Below are 21,322 nucleotides of genomic sequence, written 5' to 3'. Positions count from 1 at the left end.
GGGGAAACAGGCAAGCGAGGGCCTTTGGCGAGCGGGGCTCCAAGCTCCAGGGAGGAGAGCAGGAGGGGGTGCAGGACGCAGAGGTGCTGGCAGCTCTCACACGCGGGGTAATCCCTCAGCAGGGATTTGCCAGGGGCCTCCGTTCTCTCTGTAGTTCCCAAATGGCACAAATGGATTAGTGTGAAGCCCTACAGGGCAGCAAGCAGCCCTTTGCCCATCTGAAATATGGCGTTTTGCCCTCCAGCTGGACTGTACTTTAGCAACAACCCAGGGGAACGCTGAAGGGAAAGGTAGGAAGGGGAACATACTTCTAATGACAAGTCCACCAATACACGGACGCTTATGTTGCAAGTGGCATGGGATTTTATCCCTGCTGTAACTCCTGTTGGTTTGTATCAGACAGGTGTATATCCAACATCACCGGCATCTGTAAAATTGCAGGTACAGAAGAAGAATCCTCTTCTCAGCATTAAGCCCCTGTACTTGTGTTTGCTCATTTGTCTGTTTTATTCCCCCCTCCAGAAGTCTTTGGACAGCTAGTGCTGGTTTCAGCTCTTCTCTACTACATTATGCGTGACCAGAAAAGACTTCACTGTGTTCCTTTTCCCTGGCAAGGAGATTCAGCAATACATTTTAACAAAGGGACCCCTTTAACTGGTCAAAGCTATGGGTTCAGTCCTGGCAGGGGTTACAGCTCAGCACTTCCCACAGCACGAGCATGTCGCTTCCTGCAGTCAAACATTGACAGAGTATTCACGCACCACGGGTCAAACTTGAGAACCTCATTTTCACATCCATTTTCCAAGAAAAGAGGTCGAGCCTAATCACACCAGACCTTAGCAACTTCAGAGCACCCCAGAAGAAGGCAAGAGAGCTAGATGGGGTGTAGACCAGTATAAGATTAAGTGTCAGTATATCCATATCAGGCAACTGCCTCCAAAACCTCTCTTTACTTCCTAGAAGTAGCACTATAAAGCAATCAACCTTTCTTGAAAGGTTTATTATCCAACACACAAACTGGTTTACACAGCAGTAATACAAATATTTCCTGAATAAAAGCCAGAAAGTCACACTTCAATGAAGATCCCATTTACAAAGGATTCATAAGTATTTATTAATCCAATACATTTATCAGTGTTTTTGTTTCAGAGTTCAAACAGATCAAGAAGTTGCTAAGTGCCCTGGCTTAGAAAATCTTCCATGGAGGCGTTTCGAACCATGTAAAACACATGGTAATAGTATGTTGAGTGTGGTTATAACAGAAATCATTTATTAAACTTTTACAGTCTATGGGCCCTGAACAAAAAGCCTGATCTTTCAATACTAAAACCAAGCTGGTTCTTTAGAGGGACTATCTTTATACACCTGCCCCCCCCACCACCATTACAAAAATAACAATTAAAAAGTAACAATAATAATAAAAACAAACACACAAACAAACAAACAAACAAAGCATTCATGAAAATAACTTTTTGTCCAAAAAGTATGACAGTTGTAATGAAATCAGGTAAAAAATTCTATTTATGTTTAAAAATCCAAATGGAAACAAGTTTAAAACAAACCAAAGCCAATAAAAAAAACCCCTGAAAGTGTTTACAAGTTGAAAAATTGCGGAATAGAAAATGAGGCTATAATTTTCATAGTCCAAGCCATGAAAAATATATATTGACACAAAAGCACACCACCAACAACCTTCCTTACCCCACTCACTCACTTAAAACAGAATAAATATTTGGGTATTTTTCAAAATTCTTTCCAATGTAGTGACCTCAAACGTGACTTATAACATGTAAAAAATTCAAACCATATGTGTACATTTCTTGAGGGTGTTTTGGTAATTTGCTATAATACATAGTAGATGCCACTACCAGGAGATTCTTGTAACATCGCCGCATATTTGGGAAAAGTACCACCTGTCCAGGAAGGAGTACGAAAGAACTGAAAATGAATATATTATCACAAAAAGTGCTTAAATCTTTATTGTCAAAAGCTCTTTCTTGTGATCACACAGAAGACAATACTCAATAAAGGTCATGGAATTATTTGTGGAAGTTTAACTGAAGAGAAGCCTGGACTGCATCTGAGCTCACACTGCATTTACATGAGCATCAGTGAAATCCTTTAAGTCTATGAACTATCCCCAATGAGTTGGTACAATTTCTTAGCCTGGCCTGTGCACAGGTGTGCTGAAACCCATTTAGGTTCAGTATATCTGATTACTTGAAGTCAAAGCCCCTGAGCCCACCACAAACATTCTAGATTTAGCAAGATGATGCACGTCATAAGGGAACTCTTCAAACCAGATCAGAGTTTACAAAGCAGAAGCAACTTCAGGGTTACTGTCTTCCAAGCTGCAGTCATCTTTGCAATGGGACAATATTGCAGCTGGAAAAAAAAAGAAGAAATAAGTTAGGCTTCCTGCATCACTGCAGGAAATGCATCCTGTGCAAATGTCCATCCACACTGATAAGTGGAAAAGCATACCATATTGTGAAGAGGGAGGATCCTGGCTAGACTATAATTCCAACCATTTTATGCTCCACAGCACAGATACCCTATAGCTGCATGCCTATCTGACTTTTCCTGCATGGAGTGGAAAGCCTGGTTACAACCATGTTGAAAGAAACATGCTACACCCTGAAAAAGATCAAAGGCCCCATTTCCCTCCACACATACACGTGGTACGAGTGATAAACAGTCCCCGCAGCAAAAGAATTAGACCCAGAGCTGTTACAGGATCCAGTAATATGACAACATAGTTTGGGTCAATCTACATAGCGTGATGATTTCCCCCCCCCAATCAAGTGGCTGGGCACATGTGTGTCGTACTTGGATGCACCTGCGATTGCATAGCCTCAGTGACAGAACCAGCTAGACAGATCATAAGATTCCCCCTTGCGAATGAGTGAGAAGGCACTCAGAAAGGGCAGGAATTGATCTGACTTTCAACTATAAAGGCACATATGAGATTCTGGAGCCAAATCGAGCCAAACCAAGGGCAACACATGGAGTCTGTCCCCTTAGCTTTAAGCATCAAGCTGAGAAGCACAAAGGGGATTCCCAGGGAACAGTGATCTGGGACAGAGCAGGAAGACCGGAGTGCTTTAAGGCAGGCCCAGGCTCCATTCAGATTCCCAGTGGGATTCTCCAGTGTAAGGCGGGCCAACGTCATATGAGAGCAGATGGACAAAGCTGCAGAAAGTACTGGGAAGCTTACCCCAGGAGGCCTTTCCCTGCCCAGCGCTTTGGTGTAAGCCCAAGGTGGACTTTCTCGCCTCCACGGATCACGCTCACACTCAGGGGTTTCTGAAACAAACAAACAGATGAATGGCACCTTTTCCCATCAAGTTGGCTCAGTTCTTTTGTTTGCCTGGCTGCATAGGAGCCAGAGAGCTACCGCACGTGTAACACTGAACCTCTAGCTACAGGGGGGATGTAGGACTGCAGGGAAGTTTCCTAAGTAGAGCATGTCCATGAATACTAGTGAAGTAACATGCTGTCACTCAGCACAGGCTCCTGTGAGAACAAAAAACAAGACCTCTAAAGAGAACGTCTCAAATGTTCAGCACGGGGAGCTTCCATTAGAGGCAACACCTGATGCCTTCACATTACTGCCAGCTCCATCAGTCCAGGAAAGAGAGAAGTTAAGTGTGAGCTCTCTCGCACTGAAGGACCTGGGGGTGGCACGTGATGAAACCAACAGTCAAGCCCAGAAGCTGACACGCAGTGTCTGGAGCAGAGACGTGGGACTATTGAACTCTGCTAAGTATCACTAGAGAAAAGCCCATCAGACCAGAGAAGCCAGAAACCTGCTCACCCCTTCGCTGTGCTGCACAACGGTGGCGATGTTCTGCAGAGTCTGGAAGTTGTGCGCCTTGACAGAGCCAAACTCAACGATCTCATCGTCGACCTGTAATCCCTTTAGAGAGAGAAAGCAGGAGACTAAGAATCTTCCTCCTCAAAGGACACACGGTGCTTAGGGTTTGTGGCGCATCTCTCACCCAAAGCACTAGTCAGCGCTCCCTTCAAGGATCTTAAGACACTTCTCAACATGTGAGCCACGCAAACCCACAGTGAGATAAGGCAGTATTATTTTTTTTATCCTCGTCACGGAGATAAGGAATCTAAGGCATACAGCCTTATCCAAAGCCATTAGCATGTCAGTGGTGCAGCTGGGAGCAGTACAGGTCTTCTGATGCCAGCCCCACGTGCACTTCCCTCACTGGATGCTCCCCCCTGCAAGGTGCTATAAATGTTATTTCACTCTGCAAAGGCTGACATGAAACATTATGCCCCTGGGGGAAAGGTACCAAGCACCTAACAAGAAGTAGGACGAAGAACAGTAGCTCAAACCCTGGCCCTGACTGCAGGTGGGTGGCGACGACCACCGGCCATCTCTGGGGCAGAACAGGGTCCACGGGTGTTTGCTCCCCGGGCAGGAAGAACACTGGACTTGCCGCGAGGCTGGCAGGAGATCCCGGCGTGACAGCGTTCACTCTGGCGAAGGGCTGAGGCAGGCTCTGGTTCTGACTCACTGCCTCGGCTTGTGCCTCTGCCTCGTCCCTGGCACGCTTCTCCTTCTCCCGAGCATGCAGCTGGTGGAGCGCTTCTTCCACCTGCCTCATCACGGCCTTGTGATCATTCTGCAGACCTGGGCGGAGGGAGGTTGTCTCAGAGATGGGAGGAACGAGCACACAGCGTTCCCGCACGAGATGTATTGCCCTGTGGGAATCAGCGCGTGCTCCCCACTACGCTACCAGGTCTGCTATGGCAGGGCAGCTCCAGACTATAAACACAGTCACCACCGAACGCTGCCCTGCGTACAGACTGACAGCTGTTTCGTGGGCCTGCTCACAACCAGTGGCCACACCGCGTGCACAAACAGGGCTCCTTATGAATTAACGTCAATCTCACGCAGGGACAGCCGTGTTATAACAGCGGTAACAACACCTAGAGGTGGATAAACCCTTAGAAGAGAATGAGAGCTGGAGAGATCAACAGCAACGTAAAAAAAATTAAAGCGACCAAACTCCCTTTCCACCAAAGTATTTTCACACAGGGACCGGTTCATCGTAAATCCGTCACCAGGATTCGTTCGAAGGAGACATCACCTAGTTTTCGGCCCCATGTTTGTTGCGTGCATAAGAGATATGACTATTATTTTTATTTATTAAACACAAGGTTTGTTCACAGAACGAGGCGCGTCGCAACCGCTCTGCACGCCGCCTGTTCATGCAAACGGTGTCGCTCACCGACTGCTGCCCTGCCCTGCCCCCTCGTCCCAAACCCGGTTACAAACACACCTCGAACTCGACTCCTCGTCGTTTCTTTATACTCCGAATCGAGCTGCACGCAAAGGGCAAACCACGGCCCCGAGCGCCGCGTCCTCGGGGGGCTGCCACCTTGTTCATCTTAATACCTGAACCTGGGGCTCTAGGGACTCGCGCCCTCCGCACGGCCCGAGTCTGCAGACGTCGTACGTGACTACGTCTATTCGCCGTTGCCCCGGGGGACGCCGACACGAGCCCGTGCCGTTCACCGGGGCCCCGAGCGCGCTCCGCGACCACCGAGCTGCTTACAGATAATGTTGTGCCGCGCCGTGCGCACTTGGTACAGGTCGACGTCTGCCCGCGGGTATCCTTCCGCGTCCACCAGCGGCTCGCTCATCCCGACGCCCTTCTGCTGCAAGGGAGACACGTGGTCGCGCGGCGCCCGGTGCCTGCCCGACGTCACCTTTCGGGGCTCGGCCAGCGCCCGTGTCACACCCCGCCCCCACCCCCCGCACGCACGCGCACACACACACACACACACACAACCCACCCCCCGCAGACACACACTCAGGCACACCCCCACAGGCACGTGCGCACACACACGTGTCCCTGTTACACTCAGCCACATGCACAACCGCTACACACCCCCCCCCCCCACTACACACTCACGCACGCGCACTTGGCCCGGCGCACACTCACGTCCTCCAGGAGCTCGTAGCAGGCCCGAATCTGCGCCTCGATCTCGTCCTTCCTGCGCACCAGGCACTGCACGTCGTGGGCGCTCACGGCCGGCTCCGCCATGGCCGCTGTACTGCGCTGCGCGGCGCCGTGGAGGGGGCGGGGCGACGGCGGGCCGAGCAGGACAAACCGCGCGTCACAGTAAACAACAACGCGGAAGGGGCGGGGCCGGCGGGAGGGGGGGCGGTGACGGTGGCCGGGGCAGGACAAACCTAACGTCGCAGTCAACAACGCGGAAGGGGCGGGGCGGGGCGGGGCGGGGCTGCAGAGCACGTGCGCCGGGCGCCAGGCCCTGCAGGGAGGGGCGGGGTTGCACCTCAGAGGCTGACTCGGTCAGCGCAGCTCCCTCACCCGTGCCCCGCAGGGGGATGGGCTGCCTGCCACCAGCACCAAGGGGCCCGGCTTTGGGGCGTCACCCCGGAGGGCCTGGGGCGACGCCTCGCTTACAGCACGCGGGGGAGAAAACCCCGTACTGTACCGAGGTCGCACCGTGCGCCTACCCGGCCCGGTTACACGTGGGTGCGCCCCGTGCGGCGAAGCAGAGCTGGCGTGGACGAGGCGCGTTCACAATGTCTCTGCCCCGCGGCGCCGTCGGGACCCGCGCGCCACTCCTTCCAAGCTGGACCGACGCGGCGCCGGCCCTCCCAGCGCGTCCCTGAGCCAGCGCGGAGCGAGCTTATTGCAATAATGAGGCATCGGGCAAAGATCGTGCTTTCGGTTGCGCCCGTGCAACCTTCACCCCTGCCCACTCCCAGCTATACGGAGGAGGCGCAGCTGGGCAAAATGCGGCCCAGGGGCCAGATCCGCCCCGCCAGGCCGTTCTGTCCGGCCCGCGGGGCCCCTGACACATTTAGAAAATTAATATTTATTTGCTCTTGGCTGCCTGTCAAAGATGACAGGAGACGGGGGCAGCAGGACCCAGGGGAAGCCGGCAGCAGGACCCAGAAGCACCTGCTTCTGGCCTGGGACCGTGGGGCTGTTCCTGCTTCCCTACGCCGGGGAGGGAAATGTGTCCCTCGACAGCTTGCCAAACCTCGCTAAGCAGCCCTCCACCGAAATAATTGCTCACCCCTTGTCCAAGGACAGAGGCAGGCAGGCTAGGTTCTTTGGGTAGATGTGATCTCTTTTATTAGACCAACTGAGTAGCTGGAAAAAAGTTCGTTGCACACTTTCAGTAGAGACTCCCTGTGCCTGACAAAGGGTGACTGCGCCCGAAAGCTTGCAAAGACCAACAATTCAGTTGGTTTAATAAAAGATATCCGGTCGACCCAAAGAACCGTGCTTGCCAGTCGTGACAACGGTGTTCAAATTCAGCGGTGGTTTGCAAGGCCGTGCAGCCTGGAGAGGCGAAGCCAGGAGTAATTTTGCTGCGGGTCCCAGTGAGCTGGGGTCGTCACAGGTACTGTAGTAAAAAAGACGTTAAGGCTCCCCGATTTTGCAATAACGCTTGAGCAGCAATTATGTGATAGAAGTGTCTTATGACCATCTTATGACCCTTGTGCAAGGTCATAAGGTCTAACGCCTAAGCTGTGGTCTGCTGTTCTTACTGCTTGCCTTGCATCTTTAAATTATCCCTGCCCAATGCCCTAAGGTTATGCTAAGATAAGAGGTTACTAAAGTTTGCTAACTTTGCCACAGTTCCCCTTTCCCTCTGCGCATGCGACAAAAGATTTCGCTGCAGTTCTGCTTTTTGAGTGTGCATGCACTAACCCTGATAAGTCACACTAACCAATAACAAGTTAAGTGCAGCCTACAAGACAAGACGTAACAATTAGGAAATGGTAATGCTGCCAATAAACATCTAACACGTTAAAACTCTATGTTCAATGTAAGCTGTAAAAATGTAATTCCGGGCCGGACTAGTCGTCGACTCTGATTTGAGCTCAGCTCCTGGGTCGAACTGTTTGCAAACAATAAATCTGAGATGGACCCAGCCTGTGTGTGTGTGACTCTCTCCTTGAGGACAATTGGACAAGCCTCCAGGGGAATGAAACTAGCCGTTTGGGCAACAGTACTTCGGTGAGTATTCTGGCTGTGCAAAGCAACCCGGGGCTGAAAGGCGCTTTCCCAGGACTGGCTTCCTGACCCATCCCGGAAAATTTGAAAGTCTTTCTGTAACAAGCACCTGTCTGCGTGGTACTGCCAGTGTTGTCTCCAAAGGACAGTGTGAGTTCGTGCCCGGTGCGCTTTTGCCAATAAACACACAGGGGTGGAGGATCCAACTTAATCTTTATTGTTTCAAGTCTGCGCAGAGAGGGGTGCTTGGCGATCGTTCGCAAAACAAGCGCACCGGTTTCTACCTCTGGATACCTTTTATACATGTTTGCAAGTGTATCGCTCAGTGATTGGTTACAAGCCACTGACATAAGACGTTCTCTATTGAGCATGTCTCTATACCTATGGTTTAGCCATGTATTTCATTTACATACATATATGTTTCATTAACATACTTTTGCTCTGCCCAGGGGTGTGATTTTTAGCATTATAATGAGACCTTTTTCTGAACTTCTTGCTATCTTACAGGTGTCAGGGAGACATTATCCTGCTGGTGTTAGGGAGGCCTTCCAGGAATCCTCCGCATCCCACACGCTGTGCTCTGCAAGCATCTCTTAACACACACGTACCACACCCCTCCCAGCACCAGTAAGTTGCCTTAAGTATTCAGTTAGATATCATTTGCAAAAGCTAGATATACCATCAAAAAGATTACATAAAAAGATTACATCACCAGCATGCTGTTTGAAGGAGATGGTACCCACTACCGACGCGCCTGGGCCACAGTCTGATCTTAGCGAAGTCGGGTGTCAACCCAGAGTATGGGGGGCTGGTTCACACGGCCGTGAGGTCAGAATCGGTTCGTAGTATGCTTTGCTTGGGTTGACGTGGCTAGGGGTTCTGGTCTTGCATTTGATAAACAGCCTCTCCTCTTGCTTTTCAGATAAATACGGGTCCTTTCACCTCCAGGGTCAGTGTTATCGAACTCCCCCCACTCCCAAGGGCAGAATGACTACGGTCCAAACCAAGTAAATAATTTGGTTTAAAATGTTTCAGATTACGAGCTGGGGAAGGTGGAGCCAGGGAGGGGCTTTCGCTCACCCTGCAGATATATTGAATGCATTTGGAGTTGCACTTTCTCTTGGTGCTATCATACCAATCAACTTCCAAAAATGGTGAGACTTAGCAATTATTCAGTTTTCAATTTTGCCATTAATGTACTATGGAGGAAGATCAGTGCATCTTCAGCTGTATTTGTACATCTTGTATTCTGTGAATTTACTGATATATTTTTTTATACTTGGAAAAATTAGACTTTTTTAATCAGCATGTGGAACACAATGCGGGAAACTTGCTTTCTCTAAACTCAGCAGGGAATTTAATATTTGGAGAATGAATTTGCATTTGTTAAATGCTAACATGTATGTATACGTATTCTCTCTCTTTAGACAACGTACACAGACAAAGGAAAAAAGGTAAGAATACAGCTGCATGGACTAGGTTTCCTTCCAAAAGAATTTCTGGCACTATTAATGCTGGACTGATTGTATTAATTTATTACTAATTGATTGCTGGGTGGAATTGAAAGCAACAATGGGCTCTGATCATATAATGTTGCAGTAGGACTTAGGTTCATAACTTCTGCTCTCCATAAATCACAATTAATTACACACACGTTTTTCCTCACTGTTTAGGAGTGAGGAGGAAGAAAGGATGATTAATTAAAATCCAACCCTTCCATGCCTAACCATAAGCAGGACTTGTTGCAATACTTCTCTCTAAATGCTATAAATGTATATTTAAATAGTTTTAAGACCTGAAATAACTTTCTGAAACTAGTGATGCATACACCAGAGTTACAGTTAATTGTTAAATACCATTCTATACAGCACGACTTTTCTTTATATATTATCTTTCCTGCAAACTACACCCACTAAACATGAACAGTGTTAAAAATGATGAGACAGGAGATGGCAGATGTCAAATTCCAGGCAAGGAAGAATAGCTGATGCTCAGCTAACGTTAAGAAATACTGCAAAGAGGTTTGTTAACGTCTCCTTTTTGAGCATGGGTTTTGTCACCTCTGATTTGGCTTCCCATTCGCAGTTGGGTAAGAGCTTTCCTGGAGGAGAATTAATCTTTAACGTGAGGTTAACAAAACCACACTGGATCCAAACAATGGTGGAGGTTGCGCGTAGAGCAGGACAAGTCCTGTTGCTGTTACTGTCTGGTATCCTGCTCCAGTCCAAGAACTGAGAGCAGAGCTCGACTCTCCAGTTGCTCCATTTGCTGCCTTCCCTGACCCAGATGACTCGGACTTGTTCTGTGCGGGGCTTAGGAAGGGAGAATAATTGCTTTGCTTGTTCTGGGGGTCAACTCCCAGTACGGCTTCCCAGCCCCCCCAAAAGTCCCTCTGACTAGAAGTCATGGAAAAAAGCCTTGCTCCTCAGTGGTGACATCCAGACATTTTTTGTATAGACTATAAAACCCCGCGCTCAAATTTGCCGAGGAGTTAATTAACTTAGGGTGAACGAGAAATGCACAACTCTGCCACACGTCTGTAACGGAGCCCATCCATCACGTCTTGCTAAAGCAGAAACAGCCTCAGCCTTAAAGTGGGGTTTTATGGCATTGAAGTATGGCCCAGTCACCAGAATTTTTGTTTCAGCCTGAAAGGGGCAGATTCCTCCACTTTCACTCGATCACGTTCTGGGTTGGAAATGCCAAGCAGGTACGTAGAGACAACTCGCTTGTTTGCATGTGCTGCACCCCACTTGCACAGTCATTGTTTGAAGAGCAGGGGTATGGCGTAGTTGGCGTTCGCTATTGGCTGTCAGGAGGGGAGGATCTGGCATGTGGTGTCGGGACGGTCCCGGGGACGTGTTTTCAATTAAAATCCCATCACTGACTGGCTGGGATGATCCTGAGCAGATGGAAGCGTTTCAGCACTTGCCCCGAGTGGAATGTTCTCCTCGGATGGTCTTTGCACCACCGTTGTGCAACAGGGGGGAGTGGGCTGCTCATCTTGCAGCGGGGAGCCGACGGGTATGTTTGTGTGTGCAGGTTTCTCCAGTCGTGAGCAGAAATTCAGAAAAATTGTAAAAAAAAAACCCCAACCAACCGCAAAACCAAAATTAACCCACAAAAGATACGCAGCTGCCCCTGTTTGAAAGGGAAGAAGGGAGTTCCTGCTGCTTCCCTGCCCTCTGCCCATACCCAACCTTTGGGACTTGTTCAGATGGACTTAGTCGAAGGCAGCCTTGTTTGCAAAGTGATAAGATATTGATTTTGGCTGATCTCACAGGCAGATAGATCATCCCATGTTAAAAGTCTTGTTTCTAACGATGTCCGAGATTCATAGAAAATATTACAAAGTTCATTTTAATGTCGCGCTTCTTTGTATGTCTTTTTGCCTTTATATGGCACTTGGAAAATAAAAGCAGATCACCCAGTTTCGAGTTTGTACTCAGCTTGTCAGCATCTCTTTCCAGTTCTCCTGCTTTAGCTTCATGTTGCAGCATGGGGGTTGCAACAACTGGGGAACATATGTTTTTCTTTCCATTGATTTACCCAGAAACCTTTTCTTTTACTGTTTGACTTTCCACAAGCTACATTTTGGCTTGAAGTTGAGCTGCTGCACTCCGTTTCGTGTCATATAAGGGACTGTATTTACAGCATCTCTCCTGGGCTTGGGGTGGTTCTGTTAGTTCCCACCGAAATGAAAGATCTCAGATAGCAGATGCAAGGAAAGATTACAAAATGCAGTGAATCTCTGCCAACGGCTGGGAAGGCGCTGCAGAAAGCCACAGTCACTGTCAGCAGGGAACCAGCATGGAGTTCAGTCCAACCCATCCTGGGCGATCAAGCCCAAGTGTCTCGATGACGTTCTGCCTCTCGAGACCCGCTCTCCCGGAGCACCTCTGCAATTGGAAAGCCCCGCTGGCGGTGATGTGCTGTGTACCAGGGACGAGAGGGTGCACCTGCCTTCTGTCCCAGTCCCAGGCTGCACTTCCAAAAGGAACGTTTCACTCTTTGCACACGCGTGGAAGCATTTGTGCAGACAGCCTGGGCCGGCCCATGCGTGCAAATGCTTCTCTGCATGTCAGTGAGGGTAGGGACGTGCATAAGAGGTCATTAAGGAGCTTGGAAAGAGCATCCCAAAGGTGCCAGGGGTTACTCAGCAACCTGTGAGCTGGCTGCTCTGCCAGCCTGGCCTGCTCTCTCCTGCATCACTAGGTGTAGGTCCTGCCCCAGCTTAACTCCCCAGTGCGCTGTTCTGCCAGCAGATGTGCTGAGCCTGGTGTGTGCACAGCTCGGCTGTTTCACACCTGACGTCCAGAACATCCCGTGCCGCGAGCCTCCAGTCATTAATACTGTTCATCAGGACAAGGCATTGATCAGCCTCTGTCTCTGCCTTGTGCCATCCTGTTAGCTAGCTGGTGGCTGTTCCCAAAGCACCCCCAGGGTCGCGCCGGCCCCTGCCTGGCTGCATCCACCATTCACCCACCAGCCCCTGGCTGCAATGGGCAGGAGTGAGGAGCCTAAGGAGTCGGAAGTGCCTCGGGTAGATGAGTTGGTGGCTGAACCCACTGCAGCCTGAGGAGCCTCTGGGGACAGATGAACCCTCCTCTACCCAATAATCCCCTTGGTGCATGTGAATAACCACAGAGGGATTCCCTTCCCGCTGCTGCCTGGCTTGCCGTGCCACCTGGTATTTCAGCAGGGCCAGGCCCCCTTCATAGCAGGCATGGAAGTACCTGTGCAACCTTCGGTAAGAGCCAGCAGTAGCAGCCTTGGGCATTGGCCTCAAGTAACACTACCAGGTACGGTGCTGCTGGCTCCCTGCTCCCCTCCATCCCAGCGCGAGAGCTCAGAGGCTGCCAGGGTCTGGCAGAGTCCAGGAAATTGCTTCTTGGGTAGCAGCGCTTTTGCTGTATTAAAGCCATTGTAGCGCTCACTAGTAGAAATCAGAGGACTTATTGGGACGCTGCAGCTAACTCTGGACACACGCAGGCAGGGTTTACCTTCCTCCAGCATTATCGCACACCAGAAAACAACTTGTTGCAAAGATCAAGGTGGCTCCGGCTAACCTGGCAGGGTTACTTTCTGCGCTGATCGTTGCAATAGGCTGCAAACCGGGTCCCAGAGCAGCGTCACTCAGTGCTGAACCCTAGGACGTGCCCTCCAAAATCCTAGCACTGGGCACGTGTGGACACTCAGAGCCACGGGCTGCTGAGCCGTAGCCTGTGAAAGGCTTGGAGGTGCAAGAAACTTGGGTGTGCCTTGTACACTCGCAGTGCCAGGGCGCGTGGCTGGCTGACCCCAGGCACAGACCAGGCTTCACTCACTCAGTTTTACAGCCCCGGGGACCAAACTGCAGATCATTCAGCATCTGGCTCCTGCTGTTTGCTGAGGCCTGAGCCTGGGAGGGTTCAGAAAAGGCTGGCCGTGGCTGGAAAGAGCCAGTGAAGAAACAAGCAGGACAGGAATCCCTCCGTTTTTTTTAACCGGATGCATGTTCTGTGTGCTTCAAAGGCTGCCTCGTATTATTGCAACAAAATGGGATTTGAAGAAATGGCCTATCGGGGCCTGGAAACCGGCAGCAGAGAAGTGGTGTCTCACGTGATAAGGCAGGACAAGGTACGAGCGCTGGGGGCGCGATGCTTTAGGACGCCACGCGAACAACGTGATATATCGCAGTCAGATCAGCTGAGGGGAGGTCCAGTGCCTGAGTTCAGGACTGGGAACCACACGCTTCAATCCTGGGTTTGTCTCCCTAGCTTTGGGCAAGGCGCATACCCGTGTGCCTCGGTTCCCAGCTCACCCGACCGCCCGAGTGCACTAGTTGCCGGGTCTGGACTCGGGGACAGCGCAGCCTTTCTGGCTGGGTCACAGCTGGGTGTTGCTTGCTGAGTCCCAGCCCGTTGCACTGGAGGGCACTCGGAGAGGGTGCATCGGGCCAATCCTCCGTGCCCCGAGATGCTGAGAGAGGTGGGCTCGCTTTCAAGGGTAAGACGGCATCGAAGTCTGCCGCAGAGCCATGCAAAGCATGCTGGCGTTTTTTCAGTCTCAAGCTGTGTGAATATTGCGTGAAAGTTTTCTCCGGTGTTCATGCAGCTACAACACAGCGCGCTTTTCTTAGGGATGGAGTCTGGCACCGCCACACATTGATCCTGCTGAATTCCTCAGCATAAATTGACTTCTCATGTTTTTCCTAATTCTCAGATCATTTTTGTCCTCTCGTCTGCTCTCAACCCTGGAAACGAAGGTAAGTGAAAGCAAGGCCTGGGCTGATTAAGGGCTAGAGCATCTGAACATCCTGACTGTAATTTGTATGGCAAGCCCTGCTGACGGCTGCTGAGAGCCATCCTCCCGGCCTGTCCTGCCCTGCTGTCACGGGGGCAGCGAGAGGAAAGGAACAAAGGCCCAGGCCTCATGTCCCAACTCTCCTAATCTGCGACTGCTTCGGCTCCAGGAGCCCGGAGGAGACTCAAAACTGCTGAGCAAGACTTGGGGAGGGAGAACTTAGCTCCGGGCTCGGGACAAGGATGGCTGCGAGTGTGGGCTGAGCTCTGCTCTCCAGTCCATTGGGATTTCACTCCTTTTTCTGTAAATTTGCAATTCTCCCACGTCCCAAGGAAACTTTGGAAACCAGCTCCCAAGTCTGCATGTCACCAGGAGGAAGCAGCCAGGCCATGGCAGGCAGAAAAGCCGGCCCAGCCCCCTCACTCTGCTTGCGGTACCCACGCCAGGTCCATCCAGCACCTGCACGTGCAGAGTCCCTGGTGTCAGGCGCACGCACATTTGCTCTCTTTCTCTTTGCCCAGAAATGGGAGCGCACTTAGTGAAGCACGGAGATGGAGTAAAAGACGTTGCATTTGAAGTGGAGGACTGCGACTTCATTGTGCAGGTAAATGCAGGGCTGGGGGTTGGGCGTCTCCACGTCCCGTAGGGCTGAGGACCCCAGATGGGTAGGGTCAGTTTAATGCCCCATTCTTTCTTGCTTGTAGGCAAGGCTGCAGTTATGGCCCCAACACAACTGGTTACATTGGAGAAACATAAGCCACAAATCCCAGGGGTTCCCACAGCTAGGTTGTGAATTGATCTTGAAGTGTTCCCAGGTGCAGTTTTGGCTGGAAAAGTGAACGCAGCATTGCAACGCTCCCTGTTTGCCCCAGCAGGGTCTCCAGGACAGATTTCTGTGGCCCCGCAAGCGCTGCTGGGATGGGAGGGTCAAGCCAGGACTTCCCAACCTGCGCAGGGCGGCTGTCGCCTTTGAAGCTGTGCACCTTCACCTGAAGCAGCCAGGCCTGGCCAATGCTGGAGATGCAGGTCTGGTCCAGGGTGGCAATTCTGTTCTCCTTCACAGAAAGCTCGAGAGCGCGGGGCTGTGATCGTGAAAGAGCCGTGGATAGAGGAAGACGAGCATGGGAGAGTGAAATTTGCAGTCATCCAGACGGTGAGCGGCCTGGGGAGAGCCGGTCCCTGGGATCTGTGGGCAGGAGGCGCGCCCTGATTGCTAACTGCAGCGCCCGGGAGGGAAGGGGATGAGAGCGGCCACTTCAGTGCTGCGGGTCTTTGCTTCCTGGCCCCGGGTCTGCAACCCCTTATGGCAGCCCTGACTAGGCAGCGGGCTTGCATACGTGGCTGTGAGCTTCCCTGAAGCACATGGGTGGGCTGCTCTGGGCTGGAGGGACCCCAGGGCTGGTGGCTAACTTAGGGCAAATGGAAGGACTGGTGGAGGCCCTTACAGATGTCCTAAGACTCCCCTACAGCTTCCTCTGGACCAGATCCCAGTGCAGGGAGCCTCGTGCACGCAGGCGTCTGTTCTGGATGCCTCGATGCTGTCTGAGACTCAGCCGAAAGGAAAAGGGTTGGCAACGTGTCTTGTATGTTCCCCTCCCAGTACGGGGACACGACGCACACGCTCATTGAGAAGCTGAACTACAGAGGACTCTTCTTACCTGGCTTTGAGGCTCCTCTCTTCAAGGACCTGCTGTTGCCAACGCTGTAAGTAACTCGCAGGGGCCCTGATCCGCCTTTCCCATCTCCAAAGAGGGAGGAACGCAGCCCGGTGCACAGATCCCGCTCTGCCTTAGCACGGTCCGGCCCCGGGTGCACCCCACAGGGCAGCTGCCCTCGAACCTCTCATTTTACCTTCTTCAGATTTCATCTCCACAGCTCTGTGCCTGCTTGCTGTTGCTTGGAGTTGCAGGATCTTTTCCATCCAAAAAATTAAAAGCAAGTTGGTCAAAGTTAAAGCTGGGCCTAAGCGACAAAAGTCACGGGTCCGTGGTGCCAGGATGCAGGGGGCTGGTTCGTCTCGTTAAGGACATGGGGACCAGAGGAGGAGTCTGAACCCAGGTTGGTCCCTGGGCCCTCCCCCCGAGAGCTCGGCCACGCAGGGGTGGTGCAACCACACACGGTAGCAGGAGGCCAGAGATGAAACGGGCACACGCGCTTCCAAACAGGTGCTCGCATCTTCAGGGCAGAGCCGATCCCCAAGGAAAAGGCTAGAAAGGGGCTTCCCCAAGGGGTTACTACTGCATTTCCAGCGATTAGGAACGCTTGGATCAGATGAGCATTTCCCCTCCAAGGCCCTGGTGCCTCTCTCCCTTTTCTACCTGGCCAGCACCAGGAAGATGAAACAGTTGTGTCCCCAGGAGCACCGATGCCAGCTGCTTTCCGGCTGCAAACTGACCCAGGGCTTCTCCTGCAGGCCAAGCGCAAAGCTGAACTTCATTGACCACGTGGTGGGAAACCAGCCTGACCTGGAGATGGTCCCAGTGGCAGAGTGGTGAGAGCCGGCGCAGTTAGGAAAGCTGTTCCCCCGGGTCCTGCCGCCGCGTGCTGTCGTTCCATTCCCGTTGCTGTTGCCGTTGTCGTTTCTACTAACGGCATCGTTTTAGCGACAGGGTGCTTGGGACCGCTTTCAGTGCTTATAGGCGTGAGCAACACCAGGGTCCCCTGGGGCATGTTCCACCTTGGTGCTGTGAGGGCCAGGGCTAGACAGGGTGCTGCGGCCCTATGGGGAGGGCTGTCCATTGGCGAGGGGCAGCCCGGCCCACCCGGACGGCTAGTGGTCAGACCGCTGGGTGCCAGGGCCCTTTTCCACTAGCAAACCTCCCATCCTGTCACACAGACTCCTGCCTGGACACAGGAGATGCATTTGCCAGCTTCCGTCGTCTCCTTTCCCAGCGATACCCAGGGCTGGATTTGGCCATACGCCAGGGACAGCGGTAGCCCGGTTTGGACCTGGTTGATTTTAGGCCGAAGAGGCTCTAGACTTACAGCTCAGTATTTTGTGGGTGCATTGACAGAAGCAGGCCAGTCCTGAAGCCTGCAAATGTTGGCTCGGCGCCGTGAAACCTGCCTTTCCCGCTCCCGCAGGTACCAGAGGAGCCTTCTGTTTCATCGGTTCTGGTCCGTGGATGACAAACAGCTGCACACTGAATTCAGCGCCCTCCGGTCCATTGTGGTTGCCAACTACGAGGAGACGATAAAAATGCCCATAAATGAGCCTGCGGTGGGCAAGAAAAAATCCCAGATTCAGGTAAATACTCCCGAAAGGTGGATCTCCCCATAGGGCTGTCACCATTCACAGCTTTTCACCGACAAAAGCAGCCAGGTCCTGCGCAGCGCAGACCGGGACCTGGGTTCGGGGTACTGGAACTGCCTGGCCCCTTATTCAGCAGCTCCACAAAGCTCTGCGTGCCCAACAGGAAGGCTATTGCACCACCAGGAAGGTTGCTGTCATGGCACCTACCTCTAGTTTTACTAGTAAAATGCTTGAGTGTTTAATTTTCCCTTCCACGGGCAGGTCTGAGAGGAGACCTTGGTTTCAACTGCAGCTGTTTTTGCATTAAGCCTAAAATCCAGTTTGAAAATGCACAAGCATCATTTACACCACGCGTGCACTGACTCTGTACTTCTCTTTCTAGGAATACGTTGACTATTACGGAGGACCTGGGGTCCAGCACATTGCTTTGAATACCTCCGACATTATTGCAGCTGTAAGTGCAGCAGCTGAATGCTGTTAGCAACTTAAAAAAAAAAAATGAAGAGAAACCCAGTTGATTTCCCAGGCTTTTCCAGTTGGTCTTTAGGGCAAAGGCCTTCATCCTCTCTGACTACTTTGCATTGAACAAAAGAGTGAGTTTCAGATGCAGACTTGGGCTGAGAGCCCACAGCTAACTTGGCGTCTGGGTATGGCAGGTAGGGTCATAGCACAGGTGTTGCGTTCCTCATGCCCTGGCTGGCACCCACCTGCCCAGCAGCCCGCATGAAATGAGTTTGGCAGCTCTCAGTGCCGTGCTCACTTCACAAAACCCCAAGCAGCACTAAGCGCCCCCGCTGTCGGCTGTCACAGCAGAAGGGTCAAGCTCTGATGGGGCCATGAGGACTTTTCCCTTCAAGAGGCATTTTGTGGGGGAGGCTCCCTGGCCCGCTGCCTGGGCTGTGCTTGCTTTGTTGATGCCTCTTGAGTAGAAACACTGGGTCTGCATCCTGCAGACACACAGAAGTCTCCTGGTGCCATCTCTCCTTCCCATCCAGCTAGGGACAGAGAGCACCGGGGGCACAAACTCCTTTCTCAGAACATATTTCTCCGTTTCCACGAATGCAACAGTCCCCTAGTGTGACCATAGAGCGATTTCTCCCAGAAACTGTTAACGTTTCTTCCCACTTCCACTGCAAGGACCAAGTTAGTTCGAGTCGCTTGGCATCTGGTGACTGTGTAGAGTAGGAACAAATGCAAGATTAGGAGGGTGGGACGCTGGTGTTGGCTGTCACCCTGCCTGCCATGCTGCATGGGGTCTTGCTCCAGACCAGCTGCTGGCATCTGCAAGGACAAAGCCCTGAGCTTGCAATGCCTCTGCTGCTCCAAAAGCATATGCAGTGCAGTCAGTGGGGCAGAGGAGGCAATGGGCCCAGCACTCACGTGCACCCACCAACTGGCTCTCACCTTGTGCTGTAGATCACAAACTTGAAGCAGCGTGGCATGGAGTTCATGTCGGTTCCGGCCACCTACTACCAGCAACTGCGGCAGAGGCTGAAAACTGCCAAGATTGAGGTTAAGGAGAGCATCGACAAACTGGAGGTCAGTTTGGGGTCCAGGTAGAGCTGAGCAGTGTTTTAACCACACAGTGACCGGGCAGTCATTTAGGAGAGGAGGGGACAGCGATGCGTCCCTTTGGAACTGTACAGGGAATTTTAGATCAGCAAACTCCCCTGGTTCAATTTGGGCCAGGACAGTATTACCCTTAAATTATCATCTTCAAAAAATCCTCGCGCGACACTTATTCCAGATGCTCTGGGCGGCCAGTTCCAACACAGCCCACACATCAGAAACCTTGATTTGAGTGGGCACGGGCGCTCACCAGCGCCGTTTGGGAGACTCTCGGCAGTTCTTCACCCCATTGACCTCTTACTTTTGTTTCCAAGGAACTGAAAATCTTAGTTGACTTTGACGAGAAAGGATACCTGCTCCAGATCTTCACCAAACCAGTTCAAGATAGACCCACTCTCTTTCTGGAGGTCATACAGCGCTATAACCACCAGGTCTGTTTGAAATAGTCACTCCTAGCTAATCTGAACTAAAGAGATTTTTATTTTTTTTTAATTATCATTAAAAAAAAGTCCTAAAGTGCCACTAAAAAAGCACCTGGTCCCTGAGGTGCCTCTGCCCACTGTCCCTGCAAGCTCACTCTGCTTTGAAAAGCAGAGCTTTGGAAAAAAATACCATCAATGCCACCGCAGAGGACCTGGCAGTCCAGAACAGCCAGTCTAAACAGGTGCTGTAAGCAGCATGGAGCTTTTCAGGCCCTGCGAGACCCGTCAGCTGCCAAACTTTCTGCAAAGCTAAGGTTCCTCTGGAGCAGGGGTGGGCAGCCGTTTCCAGCTGCTGGGTCCAAAGCAGGCAGGTGGGTGCTGGGACCCCGCTACCGCTGGTTGTCTCGGTGGTTGAAGGCACCCCCATTGCAGAGTGCTGCCAAGACCCCGCGTCTGCAGACCGGATCCAAAGGCTCCACAAGCCGGAGCAAGCCCCTGCTCTAGAGCACGGTGAAAACACTTCTGAAAAGGAGACTCTATGGCTGGTGAGAGATTTCCTTCCCTGCAGCACTCCTGCCAGCCTGGAAGCGCTGGAGGAGGGCAAAAAAACCCAACCTCTCTCCGGACAACCGCGGAGACGGATACACTAGAGATATACCAAGAGGTTCTCCCGTGCTTGTAGCTCCTCGCCCCTTGCCCCTGCACAATTATTACTGCTCAGGGATGCCTCCATGCGTCACTGAGCTTCTACCGGAGGGCATTTGCTGATGGTGTAAATCATCGTGTCTAGCACAGCAGGTCCTGTTAGGAAAGATTAACTCAGGAATCCTACTGGAAGAGACAAGGGTTGTTATCCCTAACGTGGCTGTGAAGAGCTGAGGCACAGAGAGGTGCCCCTCTAGGACCGCGGTGGCTGGCAGTGGTGGAAGCATGTAGAAGTCAGAAGTATCTAGCAATAAATCCCGTTCTCAGGCGGCCAGAACTGTCAGTAGTCATCTGTATCCCCGTGGAGTGAAAGCTCAGCACGAGTAAGCCTTTTGCTGCTTGGTCTGACCCTGTGACTCCACAACTAGCACATTTGTTTGCCGCATACATCAGTCTTGCATTGTCCTTTCCTTCCTACACAGGGTTTCGGTGCCGGAAACTTCAAGTCTTTGTTTGAAGCTATAGAAGCCGACCAGGATGCCAGAGGAAACCTGACTCTCCTGACATCAAACATGGAAAATAATTTCATCTAGAGCTTTCCAACAAGAGATCAGCAGCAGCCACGAGCGCTGGTTGGTATGAAAGTGCCTACGCACGGAAAAACAGCAGCAGCAACAAAACCAAAGAAATTCCTAGTCACTTGGGCAATTAACCCACAATCAGGCGTTACAAATGCAGCAAATTCAAAGTGAAGTTTAAATTGACACGAAATCTAAACCAATTCTGGTACAGAAACAGAAACATCTCAAACCTGCCATCCTGAGAGGAGGAAAAAAATTCAAAGAAATCAAATGCATCTTTCACAATCAGCTTTGTCTGAGTTCCCAAATCACCAGTGCAGGGCATCTCTGAATTAAAAAAATGTTGCATATGAGGTGAAGGAGGGGAAATTACTGCTAATCCTAATAAAACTGATTTTAACTCGGGGAAGTGTGAAGAGTCTGAATGCTGGCGACTACTTATTTAATGCCGTAAGAGTCTTCTTTCTTTTTTTGTTGTGAATTTCCACATTGATAGCGCTTGCTTTTGGGATAATCGCAGCAACCCTGTAATACATTACTGAT

General features: G+C 51.5%; 2 protein-coding genes across 4 annotated transcripts; one reads left to right on the top strand and one right to left on the bottom strand.

Annotated features, from left to right (window-relative positions):
• Nucleotides 1-1,073: 1,073 nt before the first annotated feature.
• Nucleotides 1,074-6,136, bottom strand: PSMD9 (proteasome 26S subunit, non-ATPase 9). 2 transcript variants are annotated; one of them, XM_006257969.4, is made up of 6 exons: nucleotides 5,970-6,136; nucleotides 5,580-5,682; nucleotides 4,458-4,651; nucleotides 3,818-3,919; nucleotides 3,218-3,306; nucleotides 1,074-2,385 (listed from the first exon to the last, which is right to left on the bottom strand). In XM_006257969.4, exons 1-6 carry the CDS (start codon nucleotides 6,069-6,071, stop codon nucleotides 2,358-2,360), a joined length of 618 nt encoding a protein of 205 aa, XP_006258031.3. In that variant the 5' UTR covers nucleotides 6,072-6,136; the 3' UTR covers nucleotides 1,074-2,357. The 2 variants fall into 2 exon arrangements, with proteins under 2 accessions (XP_006258031.3, XP_014450247.2); XM_014594761.3 differs by having other exon boundaries at nucleotides 5,580-5,679.
• Nucleotides 6,137-9,096: 2,960 nt separating this feature from the next.
• Nucleotides 9,097-21,184, top strand: HPD (4-hydroxyphenylpyruvate dioxygenase). Of its 2 annotated transcripts, XM_006257968.4 has the most exons (14): nucleotides 9,097-9,178; nucleotides 9,452-9,478; nucleotides 10,672-10,734; nucleotides 13,539-13,643; nucleotides 14,229-14,271; nucleotides 14,831-14,913; nucleotides 15,373-15,462; nucleotides 15,910-16,013; nucleotides 16,723-16,800; nucleotides 17,394-17,556; nucleotides 17,945-18,016; nucleotides 18,979-19,101; nucleotides 19,446-19,562; nucleotides 20,681-21,184. In XM_006257968.4, the coding sequence occupies exons 1-14, from the start codon at nucleotides 9,176-9,178 to the stop codon at nucleotides 20,789-20,791; spliced, it is 1,182 nt and encodes a 393-aa protein (XP_006258030.1). In that variant the 5' UTR covers nucleotides 9,097-9,175; the 3' UTR covers nucleotides 20,792-21,184. The 2 variants fall into 2 exon arrangements, with proteins under 2 accessions (XP_006258030.1, XP_014450248.1); XM_014594762.2 differs by lacking the exon at nucleotides 9,097-9,178 and having other exon boundaries at nucleotides 9,460-9,477; nucleotides 10,670-10,734.
• Nucleotides 21,185-21,322: the final 138 nt, after the last annotated feature.

Source organism: Alligator mississippiensis, chromosome 10 (genome assembly GCF_030867095.1).
Source record: "Alligator mississippiensis isolate rAllMis1 chromosome 10, rAllMis1, whole genome shotgun sequence".
NCBI lineage: Eukaryota > Metazoa > Chordata > Crocodylia > Alligatoridae > Alligator > Alligator mississippiensis.
The sequence above is the reverse complement of the archived record's forward strand: the minus strand, read 5'-3'. Positions and strand labels throughout refer to the sequence as shown.

What these genes read in the sequence shown, in the direction of transcription:
- HPD (XM_006257968.4), top strand. An exon ending in GGGTTGGAAATGCCAAGCAG is followed by an intron (nt 10,735 to 13,538) that starts GTACGTAGAGAC and finishes TGTGCTTCAAAG; the next exon opens with GCTGCCTCGTATTATTGCAA. An exon ending in ATGGTCCCAGTGGCAGAGTG is followed by an intron (nt 16,801 to 17,393) that starts GTGAGAGCCGGC and finishes CCGCTCCCGCAG; the next exon opens with GTACCAGAGGAGCCTTCTGT.
- PSMD9 (XM_006257969.4), bottom strand. Translation starts at nt 6,071, where the DNA reads ATGGCGGAGCCGGCCGTGAGCGCCCACGACGTGCAGTGCCTGGTGCGC. An exon ending in GCTACGAGCTCCTGGAGGAC is followed by an intron (nt 5,683 to 5,969) that starts GTGAGTGTGCGC and finishes TCTCCCTTGCAG; the next exon opens with CAGAAGGGCGTCGGGATGAG. An exon ending in GATCTCCTGCCAGCCTCGCG is followed by an intron (nt 3,920 to 4,457) that starts GCAAGTCCAGTG and finishes CTCTCTCTAAAG; the next exon opens with GGATTACAGGTCGACGATGA.